Source organism: Gavia stellata, chromosome 18, assembly GCF_030936135.1.
Source record: "Gavia stellata isolate bGavSte3 chromosome 18, bGavSte3.hap2, whole genome shotgun sequence".
Lineage (NCBI taxonomy): Eukaryota > Metazoa > Chordata > Aves > Gaviiformes > Gaviidae > Gavia > Gavia stellata.
In genome coordinates this window covers 12,143,382-12,155,333 of record NC_082611.1, presented here as the reverse complement: position 1 = coordinate 12,155,333, position 11,952 = coordinate 12,143,382, and the positions used below count along the sequence as shown (strand labels likewise).

General features: G+C 37.4%; 1 protein-coding gene across 2 annotated transcripts in view; it reads right to left on the bottom strand.

Moving 5' to 3' along the window:
• Positions 1-6,040: 6,040 nt before the first annotated feature.
• The window catches only part of MRTFB (myocardin related transcription factor B), a 62,668-nt gene continuing 56,756 nt past the window's right edge, over positions 6,041-11,952 (bottom strand). For both annotated transcript variants that reach the window (XM_009808162.2, XM_059826704.1), the window contains exon 15: positions 6,041-11,521. In XM_009808162.2, the coding sequence (XP_009806464.2) occupies positions 10,983-11,521 (539 nt within the window). In that variant the 3' untranslated portion in view covers positions 6,041-10,982. The remainder of the gene's footprint in view (positions 11,522-11,952) is intronic.

Sequence of the window (11,952 nt, the reverse complement as noted above, 5' to 3'; positions counted from 1 at the left end):
TGCGTTAAGGGGCCCTCCCGACGCCCTTCTATCGCTGGCGCCGCTCCCGCGCGGCGGCGCCGCCCGCCCTCGCCAACCGCGCGCAGGCAGCGGGCGGCCGCCTCCGCCACGCCCCCGCCCCCCGCCGCGTGCGCCTGCGCCGGCACCTGGCGGGCGCTGTGGTGGGCGCGGTCCGGCCGGGCGGGGGGCGCGCGGCCCGTCCTCCCCGGGCGCGGAGGGAGCGGCGGTAGGTTCTCCCCGGTGGGTGTCCGCTGAGGAGGCGGAATTCGTGGGAGGGGGCTGAGGAAAGTCCCTCTCTCCGTGGGAGCGGCGAGGAGCTGCCCCGTCCGTCTGTGGAGGCGTCTTCCCGCGCCGGCCCCAGCGAGGGACGGGGCCCCGGGGCGCTCCCGCCCCTGAGGGCGGCCGGGCCGGGCGCGGGCTGCGGCGACGGAGAGGTGTTCCCCGGGGGAGGGTGTATTTTTGTGGTGCCGCAGCTGAGTGGGGCACGCAGCTGTGCTGCAGCGGGGGTTTCCCTCACCAAAAGATGGCACTCTTAGGTTAGATCAGTAAATGTACTGGAAGCGGCGTAGTCTTCCTCAGAGCAGAAAGAACAGCTTGGAGAGCGGGCAAAAAAGGCGGGAGTAAAACTCCTCCGAGAAAAGGAGAAGTGCAAAACATTGGAGTAATTAATGGTAGATATTAAATTAAATAAGTGCCTGGTACGTGTTCCTTATAAAAACTTCGTGTAGTGAAATGCAGAAAAGTTACTAAAATACATATTTTTCTAGATTTGGTCTCCTAGGCATTCACAAGTGTGACCTGAAAACAAAGCTTTTAGTTTTCATTTACTGGTCATTGTGGACATCCCTTTAAATTCCCAGTGAAAATTTTGCTGGACACCCAAGCTATATTCATCTTCCTGGATGAAAGGAATTTTGTTTATTGACCTGTGGGGGTTACTGATGGAGCTATGATCAGTTTTGGGGTTTTTTTTGGTGGAAGAAGCATGTAAACATGTTAACAGGTACCTTTGCAAAGGTTGAGATCGGAGTTACTAATTTGGTGGTGCTGTAATGCAGGTGTGTTAAAAGATTAATGTATCTGTATCCTTTTGGGATGTTCTTTGAACTGTCATCGGGAAAACTCATGCCTGATGGCTTTACTGTATGAACAAATTTCACTTCTTTAAAAGTTGCCATTTGTCAGCTTCTCCATGATAACTCTATGCGTGCCTGCGTTTTAGCAAACAGAGCAATCTGAATTAGCTTCATTTGCAGTGAAAGGTGTCCAATTTAAATTACCTTACTGGATAGTGAGCCCATGTTACATGTGTTTGCTCCTACCCTGGCATAACTGTCCCAAAGGTGATTCGTTCTGTTTTTCCAGTCCTTATGGGTGTAACTGATGTCCTGGCCAACCTGAACACTTGCTGGAGTTTTTATCTGCTAGTCTTGTTCATTGCTAGCTTCAAAGGACATACCGTCATCTGCACGATGGAAAGCTGGGAAGCCAGAATAGTACTGTTGTATTCTGCTTGTGTCTTGATCATTGTGATCACTGCAGCACTTCAAAAGTGTGATGATGTGCAGGAGTGGAAACTGCCTCACTCAACTCTCACACCTGTAACTTTTATGATAAGGAGAGACCTCAGAGGGCTAGTTATCTTAGCTGACTGAAGAAGAGTTACTCCTAGTATTACCAGGCTGGCAGCAGGAAGGAGTTAGTTTTTAATAAATCATGTTTGTCTGATGTCCTTCTATTTCTGGCCTACTAGCTTATTACAAAATATGCTCTTTTATATGCCATACTTGCCAGTTGTAACTTGTCGTCACAGTTCTTGTGCAGCTCATGTCTCTGTTTGTTTTATTTATGTTTTTGTGTCTTTGTGAACTGAGAAGTAATTTTGTGGTGGGAGGAAGCAGAAGGGACTATTTGAATTATATGTGGAATTCTTACGAGTTGTATCTCTTCAAATATACTACATTTTTAATAAATGTATGCGGTTGGCATCACAAATAGTATTTAATGGTAAAGCAACTTCTCATGCTAAAGTTCTTCCTTAACTGTATGGGGAGATTGAAAGTTTGATTTGAAATCATAAAGATCTTCTTAGTTGATCAAGAGGAAATACTTGATTGGGTTTAAAAAAAGTTGCCTACTCTCTGAGCCTAACTTCCTCAATGCATCTGGAAAAAGTGTTACTATCTATCTAAATAAAGTGCTGCTTAATGGTGAGCTGTTTTATCAAAACAATGGGTTTTATAACTAAAAATGTAAATTTGATTTTAAAATGGGTAATTGCCTGTGGTTTCTTCTGACACCTGGATACTTTTGTTCGTAAGTGTCTTTTATGTTGGTCGTTACCCTTGTTCAAGCTCTGCGTGAAAGCCCTTATTCTTTATGCTGAATCCTCCTTATGCAGTGTTCTGTACTGACAAACTCTTTTTTAAAACACAACATGAATTTCCTAAAGGAAAGTCTTTAGAAGACTCCGATGCTGAAAAGATAATGGTATCAGAGATTTTGTTGGAAGAAGATAATCACCAGGCTTTGGTTTTTGTTTTTTTTTTTACTTCCTTCCCTAAGCCTCACTCTTGTGAGATGGAGGTGTTTGTTGGTTTAAGAGAGGGCTTTGGTGTCTGTTTTAATGTACAAAACTAGGCCTTTCTACAAATCTCTCCAACTCTCTCGAAGAGATACAGAAGAACAGTCATATTTATGCAGAATTTGTGCAACTGTGTAACTGAGTTTATAAAGACTTGCTATGGGGTAGCTGGAATGCTTCTCAGTTATCAATTACCTGAGCTTAGATTTTGTCCTAGCTTTATGAAAGAATGTTTGTGTTCACTATTTTAACTTTTAATCAACAGCACTTGCCTTGGAGGGATTCAAGAATGATGCAGTATTGTGGTAGAGTGGCCCTGCAGTCATTGTTCTGCAGAGAAGACTGGAGACTCACCTTCAGGTAATTTTTTATGTGAAGGGCAATATTTCTTAGTTACTCTATAAATTTATGGATAAACACTTAAAAGCAAAAAAACCCCTCTAGCTGTTGTGTCTCAGATGCTCCTCTAATTTATTACGTTGATTCTTCTTTAGGAAGGTCTTGGTTGGGTTGTAGACTGTGGTATGGGGTGAGGGGAAATGTGTGTGACTTCTTTGCTATCAAGGAAACATCTCTGACTTGAGACAGGACAAATATTCTAAGAAATATGTCACTCTTTAGCAATGTTTGCATAATACACAACAAGCTAATAGGCAGGAGTATATAGCCTTTAATATTGTACATAGTAAAGACAAATGTGTTGATGGCCATTTGTAGAACGTGGTTTAATATATTCAGGTTTTATTTAAAACCAGGGGTTAGCTTGTGGAAAAAGTTCATTCAGCAATAATATCAAGCTTCATCAGTCCTTTTTGTTTTGGTGTTTACATCATAATACTAATATAAACACAGTTTTGGGGGAAGGGTTATGTGTTTATATTTCTTGGTCTTTGGAAAACAATCAAAACGCCAAATTGCCAGTTGGCACCAAAACAAGTGCTTTATCTCTGATATATTCTAACTATAAATTCTGTAATGCACCAACACATAGTCAAAAAGTGCTGCACTTGTTTTGAAATGTTTGTGTTTTGTGTGTGATATCTGAAGATAAGTTTGTGGCATATATAGCCTACAAACTTTCAGAATGGCTAAAGTTCATAAGAAGAAGTATTCGATGAAATTTACAGGGCATATTAGTAAGTTTTAATTTGTTCCATTTTATGGGTACTAATTCATGGGGTTTTTAATACTTGGCCGAGTTCTCATGTCATCAGCATAGAACAGACTTTAATAAGGAAAGGGTGGGTGATCTAGTATGGGGACTGCCTCCACAAGAGGAAGTATAGTAGTAAATATTTAAATGAAGCAGCTTCATCATGAAAAGAAGCTTTGTGCATATTGAACAGCTCATAGCTCATCCTGCTGAAGAAATGCAGAGTTGTTATAGAACACAAGCTGAGCAGAATACAAAATGCAAACAGGAAATCCCACAATCCAGCACATCTTGAAAATCTTGGAAGAATTCAGGAAAGTCATGAATGAAAGTGGCTGTAATCTTGTCTACGTCAGAAATAATTTTCTAATTCTTTCTTGCCGTATTATAGTTCTGAAATATCCCTTAATTTCTCACAGAATAGCCTTATTCGTTGTACTTACTTTTTTTTCTACAAATTCTTTTTTATTGTTAGAGAATTAGAGGTAGCCTCTCTTCAGAAAAATGTGATACAAACACCATTTACTTTCTTGTTAAATTCAAGACTAGTGCTGTAAAGCATAAAGAAGAATTGCAGTATTTTGTAGCTGATAAGAATGCCCATATAAACTTACTTGGGGATTATTTCTGTGTCTATCTGTGACAACGTAACTCAGTTAGGAGCAGAAGTCTGTATTGCAAGGTGAAATACACCCAGTATCTGCAATGGTATTTTAATAATTTTTCACTTCACTCTGAGAAGCCTTAAAGGTTCATTTGCGTAAGTGAACAAAATGTTGCATTTGGCTCACAGATGAGGTTAAACTATCTGGGGAATATTCAGAAGCTTGCCTGATCACAAGGCACAGCTTTCTAAGAAGAGATGTATCTGTGTGGCTTGATCTGAGCAGCTCAGTGGAACCATTCCACCAGCCTGCTCCAGGGCAGTGACATGAGAGGAACATGAACCTGTCTGGAATGCCTTATTTATTCTGTATTTTGAGTTGCCCTTTTTCTCTCCCTGAAAAAATCTCACTTGGAGGGAGGAAGAAACTCTAGGTGTTTCCTTCTTCCTTTGTCACTCTGGCATTGTGAGTCAGAACCATGTTAGAGTCCCCTTTCTCCCTTGCTGTTGCTTTTATACATTACTTCAGTGTTGGAGCTTGTTCCTCTTCCCATCAGCAAAAGGTGTGGACTAATCCACGAGATTATCCTTAGAGAATTTTGCTAGAGACTTGACTGTCTGTGGTAGACCAAAAATATGTACCAGAATCATACTGTGTTTTCCCAAGTCTTACCACAGCATCTCGAGTTTTGATCAGTTTTTCTTTTTGATGGGGATGGGTTTGAACTAGTGCTTGTTCAGTGATTTCTTTAGTACCCCTACACAGGCATACATGTTCAGTGCATGCATTGTGTAGCTGTAAAGTCCTCTTCTGTGCTAGATTTTAGAAGACTTTTTCAGTAAGGTGTTTTGCTCTTGTGAAAAAGAACAGGGAATGTCCGAAATTACCAGTACGTCTCTCCAGTTGTTGGTACACTGTCAGAGCTGCTTAGGCTTGTGTAGTTGACACATGGTTAGTCTCTGGGTAGCCTAGGAAAAGCACGCCCTTCCAAACTGTTCATACCTTCTAAAAAGTGCTGTGGCAGGATAGGGATTCTTAGAAGCTTACGTTTTTAAGATAGGGCTGAGCCACAGAAACAATGATTTTTTCAATGAACTAGTTAATAGATGAGGTGTGGAGTGGTGAACCCCAGCAGGTGCACATCATGAAAATACAGTGACAAATTACAAAATAAGGACTGTATGGCTTATGAGCTGTATAAAAAGGTCATTGATTAAAATTGTTTTAATTTTTATGAAGCCACTTAATTTAAAATATATTGAAGATGATCACACATTTTACCTGTGTGTTATGCAAGATAGTTATACTTGTGCACACATTAGGATTTTAAATTTTTTTTTAATTGACAGAAGTACTGCAAAGTCTGTGTTCTTACCCTACCTTTTCTTGAGAAAAGAATAAAAAACAGCAAAAAAATTAATATAATAGTATTGCTTTAAAAAAAAAAAAAGTCCAAACCTAAACTTCGAGAGTTCAGGAAATCTCTATTCTTACAGATTTTGGCTCTGATTTTGAAGACAAACCATCATTCTTTTGGAGTTTGTCTAAGTGCAGATTTCATTCCTATTCCTTTTTGTGAGAAAGATACTTAGAACATAGGCCAAATCTTTCCCACTCATAAGAGTCAGAATTTTTGTTGATTATTATTATTATTAATGGTATTTTCCACTTTTAAGTAGTAAGCATAGACAAATGAACACAGTTTTCATTTTTTATTTGAGACACTTAGCAAAAATGCTGAAATATCAAACATTTCCTCAGTAGCTACAATATTGCCACTATGTACAAAATATTTGATAAATGTAGTACACATATAAAAATACAGTATGCATTACATATATACAGTACAATGTGCAAAACATATGGCATTCAAACATATGGAATTGATTCTAGGGGTGCAAACAGCAAATACAAAGGCATCATGGTTTTTTATAGAAAGGCAATACATAAACTGACGCCCTGATTGGCATAATTTGCATTTAGTAAAGTAGTGCTTAAATGAAGGGGGCCCTAGAGACAGGTGTCTATCTTCTTCTTTTCACAAAATGAGATGCTAAGACATAATTACGACTATGAAAAAGAGAAGAGAAACACCTGCTAGGGTTAGCGTTATTTCTACTGCAAGCAGTATTGTGAAGAAAAATCCTATTGGAAAAAAGCTTGTGCTATTACTTAATACAAATTTCTCAAACAACAAAAACAAGTCTGTACTGTTAAACATCAAAAACAGCTTTGAAAATATCTACATCCTTAATTTTAAAAAAGTATGGATAATACTTTTGGGGATTTAATTTCCTATGCTTCAAAATACAAAGTGCCTCCTTTGGCAATATAAATGGCAATGCTTTGGTTCCTATTTAAATTTTTATATTATTATAATTTATTTTAGGCTGTCTTTTGAATATCTGAGCTGTATTTTTTATAAAAATAGTGTGATTATATAGTTATTAACCATTCCCTGCTTTTTATTGAGAATTTGCTCTCATAGCTAGAATGGCTTTTTTGGCTAGATTTCTACAAATACATTTATGTATTTTTAACTTCAAAAGTCCTTATATTCAGTATTGGACACTACAGAATGATGTAGGTGTCTTTTTTGCGCTTTATATTTATTCCTAACAAACTGGTATAAAAGGAATATTTGAGATTACTTCAGATTTTAATGGATGCTCTTTATTGGCCATGTATATACTATATGCAACTCCATTCCACGTATCTCACATAAAAAACCGTCTGTAGTATGGTCTAGAAGTCATCAAAAGGCAATTTAATAGACCACAATATAAAGAGTTTTAACGGAACATTTACTAGAGATAAGTGGAAGAAATTTGTTTTCCAGTTTCAATAGAATTTGCTTTAAGTTTGTAATACACTGAAGAAGCCATCCAAATAATAATTGTTTACATCGGTGAGCTTTACTGTGTTTTGATTACATAATGCCCTTCCAGTTAAATGTATTCTGTAATTGCATTTTCTCTGCCTTGAAAGCAGTGCAGCAGCTTGTGCTTGGTTTCCAATTACAGTGCCTACACTTTTCAGGCAGCTGAATGTTTGAGGTTACGCAACATAAAAGTTTAATATTGAAACTTCTATTTTGATCATCTGCCTCCTTGAACATAACTCCTGTTGGTGAATTTAGAAATACGTTGGAAAGAAATTTCAGTATTAAGTAGTGATTATTTCTAAAAGCTGTGGCCTCAGCTTTTTAAAGGTCTGATTCTGCAAGCCCACATTGCTAGATTAGGCTCTAAATTTCTGTAGAGAACAACTGCCATAAATTCATTTTATACTCAGAGAGAACTGCTAAATTTATGACAATGATTTCTTAACTATTTATAATGTTAAACAAAATTTTGCTTGTAAACTTACTTAACTAATGCTGAATGGCACTAAAAGTGCGTAACAAATACCATTTCTGTATTAAATGCAGGATGTGACTCCTCTTGATCAACATTAGCCTTGTAAAACACGTCTGAGCTCTCTCCATGTCTAGAATTGTAAACACCAACTTTTGATTTTCACACTGATAAAATGGTATTCTTAATTACTCTGAAGGATCTACTAACAACACATTTGATAGGATGTGTTCTATTACTATACTGCAGCCATTAAATGGCAAATTTAGTGCCAGTGCATTCCTTTGCAACTGTTCTCTTAATGAGAAATATATTCAGTTCTGTACAGTCAAACTGCACAGTCATGATTAAATTTCTAAGATGTATTGTATTTGTGTTACAAAAATTGTCATGTAAAACATGCACACACAAAAGTCTAAGCAAAACCTATTTCTGCCATAACAGGCATATATAACTATGGCAAATATATCACATTTCAGAACAAAGTCTAAAGCAAACCATTGTATATAAGGTTTAATACACATAATTCTGAAATGTACAAAAAAGTAATCACATATTCCCTACACTAGAATATTTGTACTTTAAAAACTAAAATGATCCCTCAATTTTTTAATAATATACCTGTATATTTTTTTTTTGCAAATAGACTTTTAGAGTAGAAAGCTATACTGTACTGATAACAACACATCTCAACTGTTTGGGTTTATTTCTGCACATAGACTCCTATGGATTAGTTAACATTCTACACTGCCAAGAAGGATAGTTTTGTAGCAAGATGACTTTGCCAGTTTTAAGCTCTATTTACATGCACATAAAAAATGACAGTACAGTTGCTCTAGGGTTAATTTGTCCCCTAAAAATTAATTTACTTGCCTCTTAATCAGAAGACAGGGTCAAAAAGGGGTAACTAACCACACGTAAGTGGTATGAAGTCTGGTGTATCACACATAATAAATTGACAGTACTGCAGAACAGTAAATTTCATTCAAAATTGTTCCTATCAGACCAAGAGTCCTTAATTCTTATTCTTGTAACAGCTGAGGGCACTTAGTATCTCAGAGTATTAGCTCCCAAGATAATATGATGGAAAGGAATGCAAAAAGTTGAATGTATTTGTTCAATGTTATTGAAGAGTCCTATACCATCAAAATTTAAGGCAGACAGTCCATGTGTAATATTGTGCTCAAGTACTGTACATACAGCAAGAAGGAATAAGGAAATATGTCTTTCAACTTCATCTTTTGTTGTGAAAATCTCCATAGATTGTTTTCCTGTACTTGGTTTCAAATTAAAGTAAATCCTGGCCTGTAAAACCACTGAAGATATATAATGATTTAAAGTGCTGATAACTGATATGATGCAAACTTATGATGCCAGTTTAAAACCTGAATCCATGATAGAATCTACTATTTTATCTAAAGCCAATGGAATTCTGTAAATAGTAAACCAGACTGCATTGTATATCTGGAGACATAAATTGGCAGTTAATTCCAGAACATTTTCTGATGAGTATTTTGTTTGATGTTAACATGAGTGATTTGTGTGTCTTTGTTTGTTTTTAATGTGGTAGAGGTTGCTAAATAGTTAACAGCTACTTTCTGTTTTCATTATTTCTTTGATACATATCATTACTCTAAGTAAGCAAAAGCTTCACGGCATTTTTTCATTAGTTCCTACAGAACTTTATTTTTGAACGTTGGTGGTGAGGAAAGAATTCTGCAATGAGATCAGTTTTCAGACTAGAAAACATATCACATTTCCATTGTTCAGGAAATAGGGGACTGTTTCATTTTATCTTAATCTAGGAATTCCCTAATAGGAAATAATTCCAGTTTTAGGTTTGATTATCAGCCTACGTCATCTATGGCAACACTTAACAGCTATTACCTGAGAGACAACCATAGAATTACAAAGTATTTTATTTCTATTTGCATTTTTTGTTTGTTTTTACAACTGTTTTCATAATAGACTCTGAAAAAAACAAGTAAGGGCTTTAAAAAAAATAGTATTTTCATGTGCTGTGCTGTGAGGAACTTTATTTTTGCTATTATCTGTTTCAGGTATGAAATACGCCTTCTTAGGCATAGTAGATCCTGATACTGCTTATTAGCATTTTATAATTTTCCGTAAGTGTATGCCATTTAGGATTCTCACTGAGCAGCTTCTCTGTTTAGCTTCCCTGATGTTATGTAGTGGTAGACAAAGCTGTTCAATAGACAAAGTATTCATTAAGAAATGATGCTTATCCTGTCAGTACTGTCCCCTGCAACTCGGTCTGATCCTACAAACATCTTTTACTGACAGCATTGGGACTACTCTTGCATAGATGCTTGCAGGATCATAGTGCACAACAGCATTAATTACACTTTTCTACTTCCTCAAACTGTTCTAATATGCTGAGATACTGGATTCAATGATCTAAGAAATACCCTCAAACACGAAGTAAATTAGGATATTTATTATTTCCATTGTAATAATCTCGTTTGAAGACCACTGTTCCCCTCTGTTCACAAAAATAAGCTATACAAAGAGTATACAAATAACTGTCTGATATACACATTAAAACCTAGCTATTAAATCCAGAGCATTGCTATACAAAATTCAGTGTTCTTAATATTACCTGGCGTAGCTACAGTGGATTTCTTGCAGTTACACTTAATGTCCCTTTGGATGCAGTTAAATTCTTCCCTCATGATTAAAGAATGGGGGAAGAGTTTTAAAAACCACAAAACCAAAATATAAAAACAACTTGAACAAATTAAGAGACTATATATATGAAGTTTCACTGAACCAGCCAGTGCTTCTACTTGCCTTCGCCCTCACATTCATTTTGAACCTGGCTCAGGCTATCCACAGGAACAACGAAGTGCAGTGATACATCACCCTCCCCAAACATTTGCTCACTGTGTCAATACAGACAGCTGATATCTCACTTCTCTAAGTTTAGCCGTGTTGCGTTGCTCATTTAAGCATTACAAAGTCAGAGACATAACTTCTTTCTTAAACATTTGTGATGCATTTACCTTGGGGTACTTTTAATCAGTAAGTACAAGCATCCTTTCTTGACTTGTGAAATACAGCTTTCAGAGGGCCCTGATCTGCATTACTGATAGGAGCATAAAGTAATTCACTGTTGTAAACTTGAAAATCAATAAGGAATTAGATTCAAGCATTTGTTCTTCCAAACATTACTGTCTTAATTTATCTTAACTGCAATCAAAATGGTATAATAATGGACCTCTGCTGTAAAGAGACTTGTAGGTCATGTTCTCATTGACTATAGCTTAATCCCAGTGCAACTGTAGATCTTGTGGATCTAGAAAGTCAGTGGAAAACACGCTGGGGGCAGTAGAACTGAGAGGAGTGAGTCCAGATGAGGAGCTAGGCATTGTAATGTCTAGCCATTCCATATTGTCCAAATTTGTATCGGGAAGGTCAAGAGACAAGCAAGAATTATTAGTGGTAAACTGTGGGTCGGATGTTTCCATGGGTGAATGAGAGTGATCTAAAATGCTGGAGTGATTAAGCAGATCATTCTGGAGGTCTTCAATTAAAGAAAATGACTCTCTGTCCTCATTACTGCTTGTCAGTTGAGGAATTTCGTTACCTGATGGTAATGTTCCATCCAAGAGGGCTTCAAGCTGGTTTTCCAAACTTACAGACAAGCTGGTTGTTGGTTCTAAGGACACAGGAGGAGGGGCCATTTGGATTTGTGGTGGTGGGCGGGATATCACTGTATTCACTGGCATTGTAGTGATGTTGGCTGTTACTGGTCTCATTTTAGAAATGGGAGATGGTTCCTCCTTTATTGGAAGGGAAATCTCTGTAATAAAAAAAAAAAAAACACCACTCTTGAATTCAGAAAAGATAATTACATACATCCTTAGGCTTACAACTTCCACCCCTTTTGCCCACTTTGAGATGCATCCACAGGGAACTCAATGGAGTAAGATTCATTTTGCTGTTCTGATAATACAAACACTACATACATCAGACTAAAATCTTCTAATAGCCTACAATCAGTCATTTATGTCCTGGCATTCACTGCTGTCAAGATCCTTATATGACAGTAGTACAAGACATTAAGTTAATTGAATTGCTTGGCACCAGAACATTTCCCAGTATTGTAATGGCTTCTTAGTCTACAAAGCCTAATTATGCCTGAAAGCCTCCTTCTTTTACTGCAAAGCTACTTTGTATATTACTTATTTCAGTTCCTTTCTGATAGCTCCCTTATTTTAACTAATACAGAAA